The following is a 23,871-nucleotide window of genomic DNA, read 5'->3' as shown; positions in this document are numbered from 1 at the left end:
CCCCGCCGTCACACCTACCCTCAGCCATTTCATTCAGGGACTTGGCTCTCACTACCCCCTTGGGGGCCTTCCTTCCTCCTCGTGTCTAACTGCCTGTGTGGCTCCCCCACCGGGGTGTCTCACAGTACAGCATGTAGACTCCACGTCCCGTGCATCCTGCATGGGCGTTTGACCCAGTGGGAAAGCTCTAGTTAAGGCTCCCACAGCCGGAGCTGGTGTGGTGGCATGGCACGTTGAGCTGCCAGCTGCAGTACCAACATCCCCTATCAGAGCACCAGGTTCGAATCCTGGCTGTTCCACTTCTGGTCCAGCTCCCTGCTCATGAACCTGCAAAGCAGTGAGGATGGACCTTTAGGCTCTACCGCCACATGGGTGACACGGGTGGAGTTCCTGGTTGCTGGCTTCTCCCTGGGCCAGTTTCTGCCTCTCAAATGTTAAAGATTGGCACTGTCCCTCCCCAACTCCCACAGTCCTCCTAGAGCTGGTTAAGGGAGTCACTCCGCAGAGTGGCTCAGGCCCAAGTCTCAAGTCACCCCGAACTTCCCTCATGCCCCCCCAGTGGGCCAGCACAGCCCGTTGTCTCCACCTGGAAATCAGCAGGGGCCTCCCCAAAAACTGCACAAAAGCCAGGGTGGCCTGGTTAAAGCTTGCCACGCCCTGCATCCCTCAGGGTCCTCACCCTCGCTGCCCAGCTGCTCCTTGTACCTGGGCTCACTCACCAGGCCCCAGTGGCACTGGCTCCCTTGCTTATCCTCCATAGCGGACAAGCAGTGCCCGGCTCCAACTTGCAACCTTCCCTTTTTCCTATTCCTTCCTCTGCACAATGGGATCACCTTCTGACAAGCCACAGGGTCACTTAGAATGTCAGCCTACAAGGCCTTCTCTCTGTCCCACACCCCACTGAGGGCTGCCTGCCTGGCAATGCCTGGCACACAGGAGGACTTGCCGTCGATGACCCAGAGAGCCTTGTCCTGTGCCAGGGCAACTGGCTCTGCCCTCAAGGCTCCTCCTTTCCCCGGCTTGGCAGCAGCTCTGGGCCTCATTCCCATAAGCCCCGGGGCTCAAGATCAGAAGCTCATGCTGTTTGCAACCTGGGTCCCTGGGAGCTAGAAGGACGAGGCCCATCCCTGGGTGAACTCAGAGTATGTCAGTGCCTCTGGGCAGGGTAGGCCCCCCAAGGCAGGGAGGCTTCCCAGAGACAGAGAGCCCCTGCTGCAGTGCCTGGCAGCATGCAGCTTCAAGAGGCAGTAAGTGGGCCCGGCGCCGTGGCCTAGCGGCTAAAGTCCTCGCCTTGAACGCACAGGGATCCCATATGGGCACCAGTTCTAATCCCAGCAGCTCCCTGCTTGTGGCCTGGGAAAGCAATCGAGGACAGCCCAAAGCCTTGGGAACCTGCACCCACGTGGGAGACCTGGAGGAAGTTCCAGGCTCCTGGCTTTAGATCGGCTCAGTACCAGCCGTTGCGGCTCACTTGGGGAGTGAACCATCGGATGGAGGATCTTTCTCTGTCTCTCCTCCTCTCTGTACATCCAACTTTGCAATAAAAATAAATAAATCTTTTTTAAAAAAAGAAGAAGAAGAAAAGAAGCAGTGAGTGCAGGGCTGGAGGTGTAAACACGGGGGAACATGGTGCATGTATGTTATGTGTATGTTGCATGGGGACCCCCAGCCCCCGGAGGTCAGACTCACTGACTTCTGTAAAAACTGCGGACTCCCCCAACAGCATCACTTGCTATGTTTAACTTGCTTTTATGTATTTCTCCATTCACTCATCCAATTACTTTACTTTGCAAGAGACAAAGAGAGTGACCAGCCAGAACCGGGACTGGACCAGGTCAAACCCAGGAGCTCAAAACTCCATCCAGGTCTCCCATGAGGGCCGGCGGGGACCTGAGTCCTTGGGCCATCACCTGCCACCTCCTGCATCAGCAGGAAGCTGAGCCAGGACTCAAACCTAAGGCAGAGGGCGCTCCCAGCAGAGCCTCATCCGCTGTGCCAAATGCCCTCCTCCCATCCACCTTTCCTGAGAGGATGTGAATGCCCCCTTGTTCTCTGTCCCCGTCATCCAGCAGCCGGCTCTCACCTCCCAGGCTGTGAGCCCCAGGAAGGTGGACACCAGGCTCCACCCACCTGCAGTGGGTCACTGGTCAGCAGTCACCCAGGCTGTATTCACACAGCCACCATGAAGTCCCGGCTCTGGATCCTGTTCCCTCCCTGCCCACCTGCCAGACCCCAGACAGGGACAAGCTCTCTGGGAGGCGACGAGGCTGAGACGAAGCCCTGGGGTTCACCAAGAGGGCTACCCAGTCCATCAGAAGTGTATAATACAACCACACGCTCAAGCCGTCAGGACCTGCCGACTCCAAGCTCAAACCTGCACTGTCTGCTGCAGGAACCCTCGGGGGGTGAGCAGGGCACTCCTGAGTGGAGACACAGAACCCTTGACCAGCGCCAGCCTGAGAAGCCAGCAGGAAAGGAGTCAGCCTCCAGTGCTCTGGCTGCGGTCTGACACAGCAGGTTCCTGGTCCAAAGCACCAGCTGATGCCACCACATCCAGAGCTTCCCCTTCTCCCACCTGTGTGCCATACCAGCCAAAGCTTGGTGCCTGGAATGTGCACCTGCTGTGTAACTGTTACGATGGCTTCCAGGAGGTTCGGCCGTTGTTTTACCCATTGGAAAACCCAAGGCAGATCCAGAGAAATGAATTCGGGGCCCACTGGGCTTTCAGAGCTTGCATGGAGACTGCAAGTAGCACAAGGAAACCCCAGGCGCACAGTAGGTGTCGGTCAGTGGCTGGCCTCTAGCCAGCACCCTGGGTGAGTTGCTTTTCTGATCTGTGGCTCCAAAGTTACTGGTAGCAAATCTTTCTCTCTGAAAGTACAATTCATTTGAAAAGATCCATTTCATTTGGAAGGCAGAATGCCAGAGAGAAGGGGAGAGACAGGGAGATGTATCCATCATCCACTGGTTCATTCCCCAAATGGCCACGGTGGCAGTGGTTGTGGCTTGGACAGAAAGTTCCAGCAAGAAGCCAGGAACCAGGAACTCCAGCCAGGTCTCCCTGTGGGTGGCAGGAGCCCAGGTTCTTGGGCATCGCAGGAGGTGACTCAACTTGCTACTTCATGGCAAGGTGCATTTTAATTAGCAAGAACAGCTAGTATTCATGTGACACTGAGTCAAGTCATGAAGGCCAGTGACCAAGATGAGGAATGTCGCTTTCAAACCAAAACCAGGTGTGATTATAGGACCTTCCATCTCTGAGCACTCCTATGGGGTCACAGAGTGAGATCTGAACTATGTTCCTACACTGAGCTGTCCTATTAGCCACAGTCTGTGAAGCTGTTGTTAATTCGTCTGGGAGCCTGGCAGCCCATGGCCTTTATTAAGCCTTCAGGAGCAACCCGGCAGAGCACAGCCCGTGGAGCCTGCCCAGGGCTGGGCCCTCACCTGCAGGTGAGTTCCACGGGACTGCCAAGCAGGTGGGGTTGGTTTCATCGCAGCCTCCGGAGGGAATTTGCGCAATCTTTTGTCCTTTATCTGTCCAGCCCTTATCTCTTCCCAGCAAGGCCCTTCTCCAAATGCATCAGGAGCCTCTTTTCATAGACAATGTCTGGACCCAATCGTGCTCTGAAAATATCATCTCTAGCCTGCAAGAATTACGCACACACACACCCCAACCTTACCTATGCCTACCTCATGGGGCTGGACCAGGGCAAGCTCATTACGAAGTGGAAACTGCCTACAGCGTCATCACTGTGGGACCTAGCCCAAAACTCCGTGGAAATCACCAGTTTGGGTCTCCACAGCCTGTGTCAACTCACACACTGCCCTGAATAAACCTGGGTTAGGTGGATGTTTTTACAGAGCCCATTTCTTTCCATCAACAAGACAGACAACCAGACACAGCTCTTACTCTCTGAACTCCAGCAAGGGCAGCCCAAAGTCACAAGCCAGAAAGTCAATCCAGGTCCCCATGTGGATGGCAGGGACCCCAAGCACCTGATGCCTCATGGGCTGCCTCCACCCGGGGCCCCATGAGCAGGAAGCTAGAAGTGGGAGTGGAGCCTAAACCACCCAGGTGCTCTTCTATCAGAAGCAGGCATCACAAGCAGTGACTTAACCTCTAGGCCGGATGCCTGCCCCTCGATGTAACTGACATCTTGTAATTCTAACCTCACCCCTGACCCAAATCTGAGCTTGCATACTGCCCCTAGATTCCCTCACGTGCTCATCATGCTAGCCTCACCAAAACCCAAAACTCAAAGCTCATTTATCTGTTCCTCTGAGGTCCATGTTGATTTTTTTTTTTTGCATGCTCTCCATCTGTAGTAAGTTTCAAGGGATTCAAACAAATGCAGTTGCACTCAAAGTACAAATTTGCACATACTCTCTTGAAAAGCAAATACAAACAAAAATTTTTTTTCACCTATCCCTTCAAAAAATGACTTTCCTCAAAATTATCTATTAAAATTAAAAGGCAGGGGGCCAGCGTTGTGGTGGAACAGTTACTGTTCTCACCTGCAGTGTCCATGTCCCATTTTGGTTCCAGTTTGCACTCCAGCTGCTCTGCGTCTGATCCAGCTCCCTGCTATTGCACCTGGAAAAGCAGCAGAACTACAGACTAAGGACTTGTTTGCCTGTCCCTCACATGCCCCGAGATGAAGCTCTTGGCTTTGTCCCAGTCCTGGCCATTGCAGCCATTTGGGGAGTGAACCAGCAGATGGAAGATTCTCCGTCTCTGCTTCCCCTGCTCTCTAACACCCTGAGAGGCTCAAGTCCTTGGGTCCCTGCCAGTCACACGCAAGGCACAGACTGAACTCCAGACTCCTGCATGACAGCAGACAGGCGTAGGTAGGGCATGGGCACCCTGGAGGCAGTGGTGGCTCACACTGCACGAGATCTCACCGCATGCAGGTACACAGCTTCAGCCCTGGGGGTGCTTGTTCCTGGACTGGGGCTGCCTGCGGGGCCTATGAAACCGTAGACCAGGATGGGCAGCAGCCGCCTGTGGTCTGCAGTGCTGGGCTCGGGCAGGGCCTCGCTTGCCTTGCTCCAATGGGTGGTCTTGCACCAGAGGATCAGGTTCTTCGCTGCCAGCAACAGTTCCCAGAGGCCGAGATGTGCCTGCAACAGCATAACATCCACTGTCTCCCATCTGTTTTAAACTACCCTCCTCAGACAGCTTCGCCCCATCTCTAAATCCAACTGCACCCCACTTGGTGTGCCACGGGAGCCCCATCCATTTATCACAGTGAAGGGCGACGACGTCACCGTAATCGGGTTGCACAGTTCTGCCTCCACCAGCTGCCGCAGGGCCACGTCCTTGGGTCCGTCACCTTACGCCACAGTGCCTGCCTCCGTGATTGGCACAGGGTGACGTTCAAGGAGACTCCTGCAGCTGACTCCCTCAAGCTGCCAGCTTCCTTACCTTTAAATCAGCATCACTGTCTAGGCACAAGGTGCCTGGCTTACAGCACGTGGTCAGCACTGAGCTAAGCTATCTTGGGATGCCCACACTGTGTATCACAGTGCCAGGTCCAGTCCTAGCTGTTCTGCTTCCTGCTTGTGTATCTGGAAGGCAGCAGATGATGGCTCATGTTCTTGGGCGCCTTGCTATGCACATGGAAAGCCTAGAGGGAGGTCCTAGCACCTGATCTCACCCGGCCCACCGTTACCTATTGTGAATATTTGGAAGTTGGAAGATCTCTCTCCTCGTCCCCATCTCTTGCTGTAACCCTCAGGTAGATGAAAACAATTACACGTTTTCAAAAATAGAAGTTATTCATGTTGTACATTCAGAGGCAGGGGAGGACTGAGGGCTCTTGGAGGCAGGGACTGGATGATGGCTCATGCTGAACAGTGTTGTAGGACAGCAAGGGCGAGCAGGAGGCACCAGCTTGAGCAGAGGTGTGGAGGAGGAGCAGGGAGAGTGCCCAGGGGCCAGGAAGCCCCTGGCTGGTGGAGAGCAGGGTCTGCCTCTAGCATCAGGGTTAGGACATGGGTGAGAAGCCCACGTCAGCATGCCTGGCCTCCACACCAGGCTTGGGCATCAGACTTCAGCCTCCTGCTAGTGTTTTTTTTTTAAAGATTTATTTTTATTATTTTTTATTGGAAAGGCGGATATACAAAGAGGAGAGACAGAGAGGAAGATCTTCCATCCGATGATTCACTCCCCAAGTGAGCGCAATGGCCGATGCTATGCCAATCCGAAGCCAGGAGCCTCTTCCGGGTCTCCCATGCGGGTGCAGGTTCCCAAAGCTTTGGGCCGTCCTCAACTGCTTTCCCGGGCGACAGGCAGGGAGCTGGAAGGGAAGCGGGGCTGCCGGGATAGAACCGGCGCCCATATGGGATCCTGGGCGTGCAAGGTGAGGACCTTAACCACTTGCGCCACCGCGCCGGGCCCCCTCCTGCTAGTGTTTTAAAGGGTCCACCCTACTCACCAACTCAGTCCCAGCCATTAGGGTGGATGGGAGATCTCTCTCTGTCTCTCCAATAAAATTAATTACTAGAAAGATAGATGGGGCCAAATTGCAGATAGCCTTGAATTTCAAGCCAATATGCTTAAACTTGGTTTTTCTATAATATTTAGAGCCAATGAATGCTTTTGAGCAAAGGAGGTAACAGAAGTAATGTTGTAAAGGGTTAATTATGGGGGCCAGCGTAATGGCTCACAGGCTAATCCTCCACCTTAAAGCACCAGTTTCCCTTATAGGCACCAGTTCATGTCCTGGCTGCCCCACTTCCCATCCAGCTTCTTGCTTATGGATTGGGAAAGTAACAGAGGATGGCTCAAAGCCTTGGGACCCTGTGCCATGTGGGAGACCTGGAAGAAGCTCCTGGCTCATGTCTCTAGATGGGCCCAGCTCCAGCCACTTGGGGAGTGAACTAGCAGATGGAAGATTTTTCTCTCTGTATTTTCTTCTCTCCATAAATCTGCCTTTACAATAAAAATAAATAAATCTTTAAAAAAGAAAAGAAAGGGGCCTGGCACGGTGGCCTAACGACTAAAGCCCTTGCCTTAAACATGCCAGAATCCCATATGGGCGCTGGTTCTAATCCTGGCAGCCCCACTTCCCATCCAGCTCCCTGCTTGTGGCCTGGGAAAGCAGTCGAGGATGGTCCAAAGCCTTGGGACCCTGCACCCACATGGGAGACCTGGAAGAGGCTCCTGGCTCCTGGCTTTGGATTGGCTCAGCTCTAGCTGTGGTGGCATCTTGGGGAGTGAACCATCAGATGCAAGATCTTCCTCTCTGTCTCCTTCTCTCTGTATATCTGACTTTCCAACAAAATAAATAAATAAATAAGTAAATCTTTTTTAAAAAAAGAAAAAAAAAAGGTTGATTATGGCAAATTTGTATCAGGCAGACCAAGGAAGTAAAGAGAGGTGCAGTCTGGCTGCTGAATCAGGCATCTGGCCAGTGGTGTAGGATGCTGTTTGGGACTCCCTAATTGCAGTGCTGGGTCTGGATCCCGGCAACTCTGCTTCTGATTACCTTCCTGCTAACGCCCACCCCGAGAAGCAGCAGGTGGCAGCTCCAGCGCTTGGTTCTCTGCCACTGCCACGGGAAGCCTGATGGAGTTGCAGGCTCTGGACTTCAGCCTGGCCCAGCTCTGGGGCTGTTACAGGAGTTTGGGAAATGAGGCAGACAGAGATCTTTGTCTCTGTCCTCCCACTGTAAAAACATTTTTTAAATAATAAAAATATGACTGCTTCCTTCAACTTTCATTTCCGTGATCCAGCATCTCTACAAAATGAGCCAGGAGGGGCCATGTGAGGGCTCAACTGACTAATTCTTCAGCTATTGGCATCTTGCATGGGTGCCAGTTCATGTCCCAGCTGCTCCACTTCCCATCCAGTTCCCTGCTTGTGACCTGGGAAAGCAGTAGAGGATGGGCCAAAGCCTTGGGGCCTTGTACCCACATGGGAGACCCAGAAGACCCTCCTGATTCTTGGCTTCAGATTGGCTCAGTTCCAGCTGTTGTGGCTACTTGGAGAGTGAAGCAGTGGATGAAAGCTTTTTTTCTTTCCTTCTCTCCATAAATCTGCCTTTCCAATAAAAATGGATCAATATTTTTTTTAAAGATTTATTTTTATTATTTTTTCATTGGAAAGGTGGATATACAGAGAGGAGAGAGAGAGAGGCAGAGAGGAAGATCTTCCATCCGATGATTCACTCCCCAAGTGAGCGCAACGGGCCGATACTATGCCGATCCGAAGCCAGGAGCCTCTTACGGGTCTCCCACATGGGTGCAGGGTCCCAAAGCTTTGGGCCGTCCTCCACTGCTTTCCCAGGCCACAGGCAGGGAGCTGGAAGGGAAGCGGGGCTGCCGGGATTAGAACCGGCGCCCATATGGGATCCCGGGCATGCAAGGCGAGGACCTTTAACCACTTGTGCCACCGCACCGGGCCCTGGATCAATATTTTTTAATAAATAAATCTTTTTTAAAATAAACCAAGAGATGAGAAGCAAGCACTCTGACAGGAGATAGATTCAGGTTAAGCTTGGACCCAGCAACTGTGCCCCACTTGCCACGGAGCAGGTCGCATCCATTCCCAGGGCCTGAACATCACCTCCTACAAAACGGAGCTGACAGCATCTCTGCCCAGCCTGCCCCACTGGACTCCCAAGACCAAGAACGCATTCACCCAAAAACGGAGCCCCAACCAACAGTCTGGTCCTCTCCGCTGGGCAGACAGAGGCATGGCAGCAGGGGACGCAGGGTGACACTTCACTGAGTGCTTACTGTGTGTGCACAGTCTGTAGGACACCACCGACCTCACACTCAAACCTGCTCCTAAACAGAGAGGCTGCGCAAGCTACCAAGGGCATTCATCTCCCCAGACCCACCCCAAGCCTTTTCCTGGGAGCTAATCATCTCTCTCCCTACTCTGCTCCTCCCCTGAGGGTTCTACTCAGCTTAAAAGCCAACTTCCAGAAGCTCCCAGGACCCCTGATTGGGCACCTGCTCCTGGTGACATCAACCGCCAGACATGATCTCACTGGTCTCCAAGCCCATGCCAAAACCTGCAGGACCCCTTATCCAGCAAACCACCCCCCCCCCTTGGAACAGGGCTATTTTTTCTTTTTTCAGTTTATTTTATTTTTACTAGAAAGGTAGATATACTGAGAGAAGGAGAGACAGAAAGATCCTCTATCTGCTCTTTCATTCCTCAAGTGACTACAACTGCCAGAGCTGAGTCGATCCCAAACCAGGAGCCAGGAGCCTCCTCTGGGTCTCCCACGCAGGTGCAGGGTCCCAGGGTTTTGGACCATCCTCGACTGCTTTCCCAGGCCACAAGCAGGGAGCTGGATGGGAAGTGGAACAGCCGAGATATGAACCGGAGCCCGTATGGGATACCGGAGTCCATATGGAATGCCGGCACAGGCAGGACAAGGATTTAGCCACTAAGCCATCATGCAGGACCCACAGGCCTATTTGTTTATGAATTACTTGCACATAACATCTTTCAGTCACAGACTCAACACCAAGGTAGTGGAAACTAGAATTTAAAAATACCTGCATTTTGGCCCAAGAAAATTTGAACTTCATGCATGTTCATTCGTGAACTTTTTCCATCAACTCAACTCCCCTCCCACGGCCGACAACCTCTTTTCTCCCCTTGCCTCTGTGACAGCAGAAGGCCCCTTCGTGCGGCCCTAGGTTGGCCCCGGCTTGAGGGGGGCGGCGGCAGCCCCGCAGGCGGCCAGGACGGGGTGAGGCGGGGCAGCCAGCGTTGAGCCGGGATTAGCTGGGGCGCTGGCCAGACCGATGGCCATAGCCGCGGTGCCCCAGGCGACGGCACGATGCCGCTGCACGACGACGCCCTCCGGGAGGTGTGGGCTTCGGACAGGTGGGACCCCCACTCTCCAGCCTTCCTTCCCCGCCACCCGCCCCCGGACCCCAGGAATAACCCAGGGCGCGGGGTTGGAAGGACGAGCGGGGAGAGAGGCAGGTCACTTCTTCTCCACTCTTAGTGGGCACGAGGAGGAAGGTCCCAGTCCGGAGGCTGAGCGGCGCCCCAAGCAGGTTTGTCACTCCCTTGGGAGAGGCAGAACGAGGTCCCCCCCCTACGCCCCTCAATCCCTCAGGACGCCGGGGAAGGGGAGGGATGCTGGGTGAGGGCGCACGCGCCAGGAGTCCGGCAATTGTGTGACTCGAGGTGTTTTTTTTTTTTTTTTTCCCGGGTGGGTGGCGGGCATGGAGGAGGCGATGTTTACAGGCATGAGGCTCCGTGGAAGGAATCGGGGCTCTGGGGCCAGGAGGACAACCGAGGAATGGGAGTCCTGTTAGTGCAAAGGAAGAGGGGGCTGTAGGCGCCCTCCGGATAAGCTGCGGTTATTTCTGGCGGCTCAAGGGATTAGAGGGTGGCGGGCAGCCCTCGGAGCCCCCCTTTCCTCCTTGACCGCCATCCTGCAGCGACCCGCAGCTGGGCAGAAGCTGAAGAAGAAGAGGAGCGAGGCTCCTAGATCCCCCGGCGCCCAGGGACCCAAGCCTCGGAGAGCTGGAGGTGGGCGGGGAGGTGGTAGGAACGCGAAGGAGAGAGGGGTGGGGGGGCACAGGGTATGGGACCCCCGGGAGAATCCGAGCACCCCTGGGGGGCAGAGGGAGGAACCGAGCGAGCGCTGCATCCTGGGCTGTCTCCACCACCCTCACACCGACCCCGGGGGCCCCACCTGAACCCCCTCCTCCATGCACGCATCGACTCAGCGGGGCGGAGTGGGCGTCTGCGGGAGGAACCTGCTCCCGACCCCGCGCAGCCCGGTGGGCCCCAGCGGAGCATCTACACTAAATTCCTCCGAGACCCCGAGGCCAAGAAGCGGGACCCCCGGGAAACCTTCCTGGTAGCCCGGGCTCCAGGTGCCAAAGACGGTGAGAGGCTGAGAGGGGGGCTGGCAAGCCACCCAGAGAGGCATTGGAGCAGGGGCAATGCGAAGGACCAAGTTTAGGAACTTGGTGGAGTCGCTTGGCGCCTTCTCCATTTTACAGATGGGGAAGCTGAAGCATGGAAAGTTAGAGGTGGGCAGGAGAAGCCAAGTGGGTGCAGTGAGATGGGGCAGGTGGCAGGTGGAGGGGTTCCTCCCCAGGGTGCCAGCAAGGTGCCAGTGCTCCCTGTCTTGCCCCAGGTACTCCCACTTCCCAACAATCTGGAGGGACTGGGCTTCCTGAAAAGGAGGGTGGCCACCCAAGCCCTGTCCCCCATTATGAAGGGTTTCTATCTACAGCAGAGAAGGAGGAGGAGCAGGAGGAAGAGGAGAAGGAAGAAGATGACAACGGGAATGCTGATGAGGAGCAACCTCCCAAGAGGCCCCCCAGGGAGAAGACTTCTGCGGCACCCAAGGAGAGGAAGGCTAAGGCCCAGGGTAGCCGCACTGGGTGTGGGGTGCACAGCGGGGACCCCCTGGCAGCCAGCACAGCCCCTGTCCTTGCTAGTGCACAGGCAGGGACCCCCTGAGGTCACCCAGGGCTAGGAGCAAGGAAATATTTTCATTCTGAAATATGGAGAGACAGAGACAAAGAGATGAGGAGACACCTTCCACCCACTGCCTCAAATGCCAGCAGCAATCCGGACTGGGCCGGGTCACAGCAGTAACCTAGACCTGCATCCGGGTTTTTCCTAGAGCTGGCAGGAACCCAAGGACTTGGGCCACCGTCTGACACCCTCCCCAAAGCCAGCTTAGCACCCCCAGGTACCCCCAGTCACTCTGCTTGGAGTCTACACGAGCCCCCGGGGAACCTGGGCCTAGGGTGGAGGGGAGAGTGCCATCTCCACAGCAGGTCCTTGTGTGGGGGACAGGAGGCAGAGAAAGCCTGGTGTCTGTTCATTCTCCTTCACCCATTGGGTAGCAGCTGGTTCAGCTCCTGGCTGGTCCAGAGCCTTGATGAGGCCCTAGGTGACCCCGGGAATCAGAGGATGAGCCACCATAGGTTCCTTCTTGGTCCTGCCCCACCCCGTCCTCCCTGTCCAGGAGACACAAAAAGCCCTGAGCTGGTGACCAAAAAGAAACCTCTTCGTGCTAAGAAGAAGGAAGCCTCAGCCGGGGAGGGGACGAAAATGAGAAAGACCAAGAAGAAAGGTGAGCTGGACCTGAGGGAAGCAGGACCTTGGGGATGCCGGGGAAGGGGAGAAAGTGGCCTGTCACTCCTACATCTGCAGGGTCCGGGGAGGCTGACAAGGACCCCCCAGCCAGCCCGGCAGCCATGAAGAAGAGCCCTGCGGCCTTGTTTCTGGTCGGAGAGAGTGGCTCCACTGAGAGAGCTGGAAAGAAGAAAGGTGGGTGCTGGGGTGCCTCTAGGGGAAACTCCCGGGCTGCCTGGGTCTCACATAGGTAGGTAGATGTGTGACCACGCCCCCCAGCGTGGGTGTAGGTGACCTGTCATGGGCATGCAGAAGGACCACAGCCCTGGTTCTCCCTCCATGCCCAGATATGCCCAAGAGCCCGGAAGAGGAGGAGGAGGAAGACAGTGAGGACGAGGAGGCTGCGGCTGTGGCAACCAAGAACAGCAATCAGAAGGGTAGAGCCAAAGGAAAAGGCAAAAAGGTGAGGGCTGTGGGGGGTGAGGGCCGTGGGACCAGGGCCTGAGTGCCCCGGGGGCTGGCGGAGGGGCCCGAGGCCCTGGGAGTGGGACTGGCCTCTGTGACAGGCTGTGAGGACAAACCACCAGCCTCGGGAGATCAGGAGAGGCGTTTGTGGGGTCACCAGCTAGAGCTGGCCACCTCGGTAGGTGTCTGAGGACTCCCCTGTGTGGGTAATCACCAGACACAGACACAGATGCCCCTGTCACCCCATGACACACACACCCAAAGAGGTCCCTACCAACGCACGGAAAGTGGAGCATGCAGACCAAGGCACCTTTAGGCACGTTGTGCTACTGTCCTGAGCTTCCCACTCAAACCCTCCGCCCCCACCCAGCAACCAAGGGGTTCAGCTCTGGCTGTCGGAACCCTCCTGGCTCTACCTGGAGCCCACTGGGCATCCCCTAAGTTTCGGAAGAGGTTGTTGGATCTTGGAAATTTGTGGGCCCTGCCCATAGGAGCAGGGGCGAGCAGGAGAGAGAGGCTACCACGGGGCAGGACTAGGGTCTCCACTCTAGGGGTTGGCTGGTCTGTACAGGAGCAGGACTGACTCACATTAACTGAGTTCACCGGGTGCTAATGTATGTGCAAACGGAAAGTCCATTTGATAATCCCCCACCCCAGGGAGGAGATGGAGGGGCTTGTAGCTGCAGGGCCGCCTGCAGACCCACAGGCCTTGAGCTGCCCAGCTGCCGCAGCTTTGGGATCAGTTCTAGCTTTCCTCAGGTCACATTCCAAGCATAGCTGTGTGTTTCCCAAGTTTCTTCTGGAGCAGCCTGGGCTGGAGAAGAGATGGTCTCGCCTGCCCCCAGGGCCAAGAGCCCTGCTGTCCACACCGGCCTCCCCTCTCTCACGCGCACCCCAGGGCTGCCCGTGGTTCATAAATAGCATCTGACTTTGAAAGGCCAGGCCCGGGCTGCAGGGCATGCTGGCCCCTGTGGGGAGAGCTGGGCTGAGAGCCCAAGGGGCGTTACCAGGGCGGCCAGTGGTGTTACTGAGCTGTCTGTAAAAGCAAAAGGAAGAGTACTTATTCATTCATGTACTCGCTATGCCTGGCCATATAACAAAGCACCCCCAAGCTTAGGGTCTGTCCACAGCAAACAGTTCATCTCTGCACCTTTTTTTTTTCTTTTGAGATTTATGTTTATTTGAACAGCAGAGTTACCAGAGAGAGGGAGAAACAGAATCTTCCATCTGCTGGTTCACACCCCAAACAGCCTCAACAGTCAGGGCTGAGCAGGATCGGATGTGGGATGCCAGCCCAGCATCACAGGCTGCAGCTTACCCTCTCTGCTACCACTCCAGCCCCCACTTGGGCCTCTGGGAGCAGCTGAGCAGGGTAGTTCTGGCTCGAGTTGTTCACGTGAGGTCAGCAAGGCTGCTGTTGTCATCTTGGGAATGACTGGAAATGGAGGGACTGTCTCACCGCCCCAGCTGTTGGCTGCAGGTCTCGGTTCCTTCCCACCATTGGGCATGGCAGCCAATGGCTTCGGGACCTGGAACACAGAGCCAGGCAGAAGCTGCACCCATTATGATGCAGCCTTGAAGTGCCAGGCCTGATATGGTATGAAAAGGGACCTCACCAGAGCCCACAGACTGGGATTGGGTGGAGAAACCTCCAGAAGCAGAAATGATCAGGGAAAGCTGGCCCCCACAGTCCTTGGGTGTTTGCTGCATGCTAAGATTCAGAGTCATGCCGGTTCTGTGGTATAGCTCGTTAAGTCTCTACCTGTGATGTTGGTATCCCATACAGGTGTTGGTTCCAGTTCCCATGAAGCTCCTTGTTAATGCTCCTGGGAAAGCAGGGTTGAAGTAAGAAACCCTGAAGAAGCTCCTGTCTCCTGGCTTAAGGCTGGCCCAGCTCCTGTTATTGCAGCTTTTGGGGGAAATGAACCAGTGCTGTGGCATATCAGGCTAATCCTCTGCCTACAATGCCAGCATCCCCTATGGGCACCAGTTCATATCCTGGCTGCTCTACTTCCAGTCCAGTTCCCCGGGTGATTGCATAGGAAAGCAGTGGAGGATGACTCAAGGCCTTGGGCCCCTGCACCCACATGGGAGACTCGGAAGGAGCTCTTGGCTCCTGGCTTCAGAATAGCCCAACTCTGGCTGTTGTGGCCGTTGGAGGAATAAACCAGAAGATGGAAGATCTCTCTCTTTCTCTCTCTCTTTCTCTCTGTTTCTGTATCTGAAACTCTACCTTTCAAATCAAAATAAAATTTAAAAATAAGAATCATAGACATAAGCAAGACTTTTATGGGCTTGTTGTACGCTGGGAGCACAGAGGTGTCCCCAGAGAAGGAAGGCTTTGGCTCTGATACGCTGGACAGCACTAAGCGCAGCTCTGCCTTGTGCCACCTGTGTGAGCTTAGGCCAGCCACTTTACTCCTCTGAGCTTTAACTGCCTCGCTTGAACAGTGGGAAAAATCGTATTGCCGGGCCTGAAAAAGGATGAAACTTGGAAAGTACTTAGAGCCATGGGCCACATCTGTGAGGTTTTCAGGAATGTTGGCGACAATCTGAAACTCAGGGAGGCCTGTCCCAGGCTGCCAGCCTTACCATATGCATTTCTGAGAGGAACAAAACTGAGTCACAGTGTGGTTAAGATGGAAATAGGACAGGTGGTGGCAGGACCAGATTTGGAACCCAGACGGGCTCCAGAGCTCGGGCCTTTGCCCATGAGCTGAAGCACAGAGCAAAGCTCCAATGAGCCCCAGAAGGGGCGTGCTGGGCTGCTGGGAGAGGTGGGGGGCAGAGGGGATCCCTGCACATAGAAGGTAGTGAATGGTCCTGCCCTACCTGTGTCCCAGCACATGACCTGCTGGGGCGGGGAAGCCAGTGCTCCAGGCTAACTCACCCCTTGCTCTACACAGAAGGAAGAGAGGCCCGTGTCTCCCCCCGTGGAGGTGGATGACCCTCAGGAGTTTGTGCTACGCCCCGCACCCCAGGGCCGGACAGTGCGCTGCCGGCTGACCAGGGACAAGAAGGGCATGGATCGGGGCATGTACCCCTCCTACTTTCTGCACCTGGACACGGAGAAGAAGGTAGGCAGAGAGGTGGCTGGGGAAGTGCACCTGCCCCCCACCAGCCCCTCACCCCATGTTCTCATGCTGTCTTTCTTACCTGCCTCTCTTTCTCTCCAGGTGTTCCTCTTGGCTGGCAGGAAACGGAAACGGAGCAAGACCGCCAACTACCTCATCTCCAGCGACCCCACCAATCTGTCTCGAGGAGGGGAGAATTTCATCGGGAAGCTGAGGTGGGCCAGACTAGGAGGAATGAAGCGGGGGGCGGGGGGGTCAGCAAAAGGGCCAGCACCTGGGGGAGGACCATGAGGGGGAGGCCCACGTGGCTGACCCAGGAACCTCGCCGGCAACTGGGCATAAGCTCCATCCATGAGGGAGGAGTCCACACCTGTTTGGCTCATGGTCGACTGCCTAGTGCCTAGCACACAGTAGGTAATCAAGAAGCCCCTCAGCACAGCTGTCATCCAGTCATCCCGGCAGAGGCACAGGGGGAAGGTGCCCGAGCTACGTCCCTCTGTTGTTCATGCAAGTGACAGCGCCTGCTTGTGTCAGGCAGAGTTCTAAGCCTGCGATAGCTGGGGCTGGGCCAGACTGAAATCTGGAGCCTGGGACTCCATCCTGGTTTCCCGCATAGCTGCAGGGGCCTGAGCACTTGGGCCACTTCCATTGCCTCCCAGGGTGCACGTGAGCAGGGAGCTGGATCAGAAGTGGAGTACTGGACTCCAGCCAGCACTCGGATATGGCATGTAGGCGACTTAACTACCGTGGCATATCACCCACCCCAACTTGCAAATATGAATTCACTTAATCCTTTTACCACTCAAATGAGAGAAATGTTGTTGCTGTACCCATTTGATAGATGGTGAAGTCAAGGCTCCATGAGTTGGGGTTACTCACTGAAAGTCACACAGCTTGTAGGGGCCGGGACTAGGATTTGAATGCTGTCCCTTAGGGTATGGGATGTTCACTGCTCAGGTCTCACCCTTGACACAGGAGCTCACAGCCTGCTTGGCCTCTAGTCTCCCTCCCCTTGCCTGCAGGTCAAACCTCCTGGGGAATCGCTTTACCGTCTTTGACAATGGGCGGAACCCGCAGCGTGGAGGCAGCAGTGCAGACGTAGCGAGCCTTCGGCAGGAGCTGGCAGCCGTCATCTACGTGAGGCCCCCTCCTGTTCCCCGTGCCCCCAGCTCTGCTGTCCCCTGCCCGCCTGCACAGCAGCCCCTCTCCCTAACAAGCCCCTCCTTTCCAGGAAACTAACGTGCTGGGATTCCGCGGTCCCCGACGCATGACAGTGATCATTCCAGGCATGAATATGGACAACGAGAGGGTCCCGATCCGGCCCCGAAACGTGAGCCCCACCCCTGAGGGTCCTGTGCTCTGTGTGGCCCACTGCAGGGAGGCAGGGGGTGAGGGCTGCACTCCCCAGAGACAACAGTGTGCTCAGCCCCTACATGCACATGCACACACACACACACACACACACACATCCCTGCACATTGACCCTCTACATACTACACACGCGTACACACACCCCACCCAGCGCATCCCTGTACCACAGTGCTTTCTGGCTCTTGGTGGAACAGCCTGAACTTTTGTCACTGAATTTGCTCAAATAGCCACAATAGGATTTTTGGTTTTCACACGCTTGAATCAAGTCAACCATTCATGCACTCATTGAACACACATGTACTGAGCATTCATTACTTCCAGGCACCTGAAACCCATCAGTGGGACACAACAAGACAGTCCCTGTGGGGGCTGGGGAGGTGCAGAGCAGGAGAGAAGTCGTCAGTGCTCACACTGGGTGTACGAGAAGGGAGACATGGGGAGATGCAATGAAGTCTTGATGGGGAGGGAGTGAGCCTGCCTGGACCTGGCAGGGTGGCAGGCATAGCCATTGCAAAGGCAGAAGGGAGACCGGTGGGCTTGAGGAGCAAGGTGTGGCTGCAGGAAGGCGAGGTCAGAAGGAAGCCAGGGGTAGACAGGGCCATCTACCAGCTACTTTTTACTCCCTGAGAGATGGGAAGCCACAACAGAATCTTGAGCAAGGGAGTGGCATGAAGGACTTTTAAAGGCAAACATTGTATGTGTGTCAAGTGCAGAGGTAGACAGGGTGTGGCCACACTGTGTGTGGCTGTGGTCATAGCCATGCCCGCCCCCTGCCATGGCACTCTGCTCCCGGACACGGCAGGTGGAGTGGGCCCGGGAGTTCTGAGAGGTAATGACTGCACGCCCTGTGCTCATAGCAGACTGATGTCACTTTACTCATTTAAAAATGAAAAATAATACGCCTGTCAGCTGATCACACATCCTTCCCACTGGAAAGTCACACCGCCATCAGAGGCCAGGCTGACCTGGAAGGTTTGCCCTGCCTGTAGGTCCCTCATCTGCTCTTTCCATGCCTGGAAAAGCACACACAAGTCCTCTGAAACCAGCATCACCTGCCCAGCTGGGCGTGACAAGAAGCGCCCAATGCCACTTTGGGTTTTGCCATCAGCCAACGGCGCCTTCTGTCACGTTCATTTATGATGCAAGGATTCTGCAGTAGGGGCTGAGAACAACACCCTGGTCATCACAGTAATAGCAGGACCCGCTTGACATAACACTGCATGTGCCATGAACTTAGGGAACCCCACGATGCCCCATGCAGAGAAACTGAGGCACAGCTGCATGGATACAAATCTCCTTCTGTCCATGTCAGTGCAGTGGGAGAGGTGGGAAGATCCAGGCTCCCACAAGCTCAAGGTGGAGACATCCCAACCAGCTGTGGGGCCCCAAAGCCCTGCGGGAGGTGACCGTGACAGACTTCATTTTCAGCCATCAGTGAGAGTTGGAAACAAGACAGCCCCCACTCTCCCACCTCCCCGCAGACCCGGCCCCTTCCTCTCAGAAGCTCTCCTTCCAGCATATTTTCACCATCACTTACCTGTCCACCTGCCCAAGATCAACCATGAGCGCCTTGGGGCTCCCAGGAGGACTGGAGCATCCCCATGACCAGGGCCAGCCTGTGGCCATCCCCCAGGGTCTCCTGGGTGCCTATGGTGCCATGGGCTGAATAGACACATGCTGAGCACCAAGTATTATTCCAGCACCCACAGGATATACAGGACAGAACAGAGATCTGCCATCTTTTTAAATTCCTTTAAAGGTATATTTAGTTGGGGTGGGGGAAAGCAGCATGATGGCTCAACTGGTTAATTCTCCCTTTGTAAGCATTGGGATTCCATGTGGGTGCCAGTTCCTATCATCCACTTCCCATCCAGCTCCCTGCTTATGACCTGGGAAAGCAGTGGAATATGGCCCAAAACTCTGCACCCAGGTGGGAGACCAAAGAAGCTCCTGGCTTCAGATTGGCTCAGCTCTGGCCATTACAGCCACTTGGGGAGTGAGCCAGCCAACAGAAAATCTTTCTATCTCTTCTTCTCTCTGTAAGTCTGAGTTTCCAATAAAAATAAATAAATCTTAAAAGAGAAAGTGAGAGAGAGAGAGAATCTTCCACTAGCTGGTTTATTTTCCACACATCCCATACGCTTGCATCACCTGGGTCTGGGTCAGACTGAAGCTAGAACTCAAAACTCCACCCCGATCTCCCAAGTGGGTTGCAGGGGGTCAGATACTTGGAGCATCCTCTGCTGCCTTCCAGGTACAGTAACAGGGAGCCAAGTCAAAGGCAGAGTGGTTGGGACTGAACTGTTGCTCTGACATGGGATGCTGGTGTCACAAGCAGCAGCTTACCCTACTGCATCACAAGGCCTACCCCAAAGACCTGACCTCTTGAAGTTGGCATTGTAATGGAGGGAACAGACAGCAGAGTAACAACTCAGTAAGGGGAACAGTGAGTGCCTGCTGTGGGCCAGATGTCCCTTGCCTATTTTCCACCCCTCCACCTTGGCATCCTGCAGACCAAGCCCCCTACTCACACATGTGTGTGTTGCCAGCCTGCCGCCCTGGCATGTGCTTCATGGGTATCCAGACCCAGGTTGCATACACCTGCCAGGGCACAGGTGCACAGGTGCCCAGGCCTGGTCTGTGGGCAGTCCTGAGCCACCCTGGCCGCCTCTGACTGTCCTCTCCCTATCTCCCCGCCCCCGGTTGGGGGACCCCAGGCCAGTGATGGGCTGCTGGTGCGCTGGCAGAACAAGACGTTGGAGAGCCTCATTGAGCTACACAACAAGCCACCCGTGTGGAATGAAGACAGCGGCTCCTACACACTCAACTTCCAAGGCCGCGTCACGCAAGCCTCCGTCAAGAACTTCCAGATCGTCCATGCGGATGACCGTGAGTACCCAAGGGCCCCAGCTTGGGCTGCTCCTCTGCCCCACCCCAGGACTCTATCCCTGGCTCAGGCCTTCCCTCATGCTTCCACCATCCCCTCTTTCTCTTTCATGAGCCTGACCCTAACCTCAAAGTCACATTCTTCTTTTTTAAAGATTTATTCATTTTTATTGGGAAGTCAGATTTACAGAGAGGAGAGACAGAAAGATGCCCCATCCACTGGCTCACTCGCGAAGTGGCCACAATGGCCAGAGCTGAACCGATGTGAAGCCAGGAGCTTCCTCCAGATCTCCCATGTGAGTGCAGGATCCTAAGGCTTTGGGCCACTCTCCACTGCTTTCCCAGGACACAAGCAGGGAGTCGAAAGGGAACAGAGCAGCCAGGACACAAACCAGTGCCCACATAGGATCCTGGCACATGCAAGGCGAAGACCTTAGCCACCAGGTTACCGTGCTGGGTCTAGGGTCAGTTTCTCCTCTCTGGCTGTGACACCGTTCCCAGGAGCCTCAGCTGTCCATCCCAAAGTGTGTGTCCTGGGACCCATGACACCTGCTTCCTGATTTGGTCAGACCATGGAGTGCAACCTGGAGCATTCTGGGTGAGATGGTGCTGGAGGGTGATGGAGATGGTACAGAGGTGACTGTACTCTCACTCAGCTCCTCCAGGCAGCTGTGCTGGCCCTTGGAACATAACCTGCAGACACACAGTGCTTCGCGGCTGCCAGGCACTGCTCTCATTCAGTGTGTTAAACCTGTCCCACAAGTCTGTGGCGGGTCGCTGTTACCATCCCCATTCTACAGCTTAAAAAACAAAACACGGAGGGCACAGAGAGACTGAGTAAACTCCTCAAAATCACACAGCTAGTCAAAGGGAGAGCTGGGATTAGAATCCTGGTTGTCTGGCCTAGTGCTTGGGTTCTTAAAGCTACTCCTTAAGATGATTGTCAGGGGGCCTGGTGTGGTGGCCTAGCAGCTAAATCCTCGCCTTGAATGTGCCGGAAACCCATATGGGCGCCGGTTCTAATCCCAGCAGCCCTGCTTCCCAACCAGCTCCCTGCTTGTGGCCTGGAAAGCAATCAAGGACCGCTCAAAGCCTTGGGAGCCTGCACCCATTCAGGAGACCCAGAAAAAGCTCTTGGCTCCTGGCTTCAGATAGGCACAGATTCAGCCATTGCGGCTGCTTGGGGACAGAAGAGATGGAAGATCTTCCTCTCTGTATATCTGAGTTTACAATAAAAATAAAATAAATCTATATATAAAAAAAGATGATTGTCAGGGCTAGTGCTATGGTGTTGTGCTATGGGTTAAGCTGCTTCCAGTCTGTGCCTGTTCCACTTCCCATCCAATTCTCTGCTTAGCTCCTGGCTTTGACCTGGCCATTGGAGCCATTTAGGAAATGAACAGTGGTGGAAAAGATCTCTCTCTCCCCTCCTTTCTAACTCTGGATTTCAAATAACTAGGTAAATCTTTTTATTTATTATTTATTCATTTGAAAAGCAGAGTTACAGACAGACAGATCTCCCAGCCATTGGTTCACTCCCCATAAGGCTGCAGTGACCGGAGCTTGACTGTTCTGAAGCCAGGTGCCAGGAGTCTCTTCTGGATCTCCCACATGAGTGCAGGAACCTAAGCATTTGGATCATCCTCCGTTGCTTTTCCCAAGCCACTAGTCAGGAGCTAGATCAGAAGTGGAGCAGCCGAAACTTGATGTGGATATCCATGTGAGATACCAGCGTCACAGGAGGCGACTTTCTACCATGCCACAATGCTGGCCACAAATAAACATAATTGTAGCAGAGAGGGTCTTTTTTTTTTTTGCAAAGATTTATTTATTTTTATTTTATTTATTTATTTATTTATTTATTTATTATTTTTATTTATTTATTTTTATTTTATTATTATTATTATTTATTTTTATTTATTTATTTTTATTTATCTAATTCCGGCAGCTCCACTTTCCATCCAGCTCCCTGCTTGTGGCCTGGGAAAGCAATGGAGGACGGCCCAAAGACTTGGGACCCTGCACCTGCAAGGGAGACCCAGAGGAGGCTCATGGCTCCTTGCTCTGAAATGGCTCTGCTCCTACTGGGGCATGAGCCAGTGGATGAAAGATCCTTCTGTCTCTCCTTCTCTCTGTAAATCTGACTTTCTAATAAAAAATAAATCTTAAAAAAAAAAATTTCTTATTTGAAGAGTGGCATTGTGGGTGCAGCAAGTAAGGCCACTGCCTGCCACGGCAGCATCCTAGATGGTTACCAGTTCGTGTCTGGGCTGCAGCTTTTCTGATCCAGCTCCCTGCTAGTGGCCTGAGAAAAAGCAGCAGAACTCACCCCAAGTCTTTGGGTCCCTGCTATGGATGTGGGAGACCTGGATGAAACTCCTAGCTTTAGCCCAGACCACCACAGGCTGTTGCAGTCATCTGGAGAGTGAACCAGGAAATGGAAGATCTCTTTCTGTCCTTCCACTCCCCTCAGAACTGATTTTCAAATAACAGTTTTTTTTTTTTATTTTTTTTTTTTAAAGATTTGTTTTTATTATTTTTTTTTTTTATTGGAAAGGCGGATATACAGAGAGGAGAGACAGAGAGGAAGATCTTCCGTCCGATGATTCACTCCCCAAGTGAGCGCAACGGGCCGATACTATGCCGATCCGAAGCCAGGAGCCTCTTCCGGGTCTCCCACGCGGGTGCAGGTTCCCAAAGCTTTGGGCCGTCCTCTACTGCTTTCCTGGGCCACAGGCAGGGAGCTGGAAGGGAAGCGGGGCTGCCGGGATTAGAACCGGCGCCCATATGGGATCCCGGGCGTGCAAGGCGAGGACCTTTAACCACTTGCGCCACCGCGCCGGGCCCGCAAATAACAGTTTTTTTAAAAAATTAATCTGAAAGAAGATGAAAGAATGAGAGAGACCTTCCAGGCCCCAAATACTACAAACACCTGGGCTGGGCCAGGCAGAAGCCAAGAGTGAGAGAAGCTCTCCGGCTAGTCTCTGCTGCCCTGCCAGCTGCCTTGGCAGGGAACTGGATCCAAAGTGAAGTGACTGGGATCCAAACCTGAACTCCAGCATGGGAAAAGAGGAACCCCAAGCTGCAGCTTAACCCACTGCACCCATGGCAGGGAATCACTTGAGGGCTAACTCCATCTTTACCCAAATAAGGCCAAAGGACAACCCTGAAGGAGTTTGGGAAACAAGCTACACAGAGAACACAACTAAGCAGCAGCGTCCCTGTTGTAATCTGGGACAAGAGGGTCCCCACTAGGTGAGGGCTTAGGTCTGACTTAATAGCGTTGGGTCCATGCCATGCCATCCACACTTCCCCCGAGGAATGGGTCCCCGCTGTCATCTGTCCTGGAGCCCAGGGTTTGGGGATGCCCTATGGTCAGTAGTTTGGGGGTGTTGTATGGTCAGCAGCTTGCCATGGGGGTGCAGGGGAGAGGTGTTGAGTTTGGGACTTGGAACCTGGATCTGAGACAGGATAGGAGTGGAGCACTCGCTGAAGTCAGGAAGGGGGCAGTGGGGAGGAGGGCTAGTAAGTTGTGTCCAAGATCTCCAGTGTGAACAAAACCTGGGTAGCCTAGACAGGGTCCTAAAGTGCTTCATGCTTGAGGTATGTCCCTGGGCACGAGTGGTAAGAGCTGGTCCCTGCCCTGGGGGCTTATGGTCTGAGGAGCCGCAAAGCTACAGATGGGGGTGCTGTGTGAGATAAGGGGGGAGCGGTGAGTACAGAGATGGTGGCTGAAGGTTAAGACTCAAATGCAAGCTTAGAAGCTCTTCCCGCCCCTTAATTCTGAGGGTTCTGCCTGCCAGGGCCGGGATATAAGGGGGGTTCTCAGTCGCTCCCCATTTGGCTTCCATAGCTGACTACATCGTGCTACAGTTCGGCCGCGTGGCGGAAGACGCCTTCACCCTCGACTACCGGTACCCACTGTGCGCCCTGCAGGCCTTCGCCATTGCTCTCTCCAGCTTCGACGGGAAGTTGGCCTGCGAGTGACCCCTGCCG

The 23,871-nt window shown here is 54.6% G+C and overlaps 1 protein-coding gene across 1 annotated transcript; it reads left to right on the top strand.

The window, feature by feature from the left end:
- The first annotated feature begins 9,806 nt into the window (after positions 1–9,806).
- Positions 9,807–23,862, top strand: TULP1 (TUB like protein 1). The gene is made up of 14 exons (XM_040983041.1): positions 9,807–9,853; positions 9,978–10,029; positions 10,420–10,510; positions 10,711–10,872; positions 11,229–11,363; positions 11,970–12,077; positions 12,158–12,278; positions 12,440–12,551; positions 15,451–15,621; positions 15,721–15,833; positions 16,641–16,755; positions 16,850–16,948; positions 19,707–19,878; positions 23,729–23,862. Exons 1-14 carry the CDS (start codon positions 9,807–9,809, stop codon positions 23,860–23,862), a joined length of 1,632 nt encoding a protein of 543 aa, XP_040838975.1.
- The last annotated feature ends 9 nt before the right edge of the window (positions 23,863–23,871 follow it).

The sequence above is a fragment of the Ochotona curzoniae genome, unplaced genomic scaffold (assembly GCF_017591425.1).
Source record: "Ochotona curzoniae isolate NIBS_2020 unplaced genomic scaffold, NIBS_Ocur_1.0 contig_3819, whole genome shotgun sequence".
In the NCBI taxonomy this organism is placed as follows: Eukaryota; Metazoa; Chordata; class Mammalia; order Lagomorpha; family Ochotonidae; genus Ochotona; species Ochotona curzoniae.
This window is presented reverse-complemented; position numbering and strand designations above follow the sequence as displayed.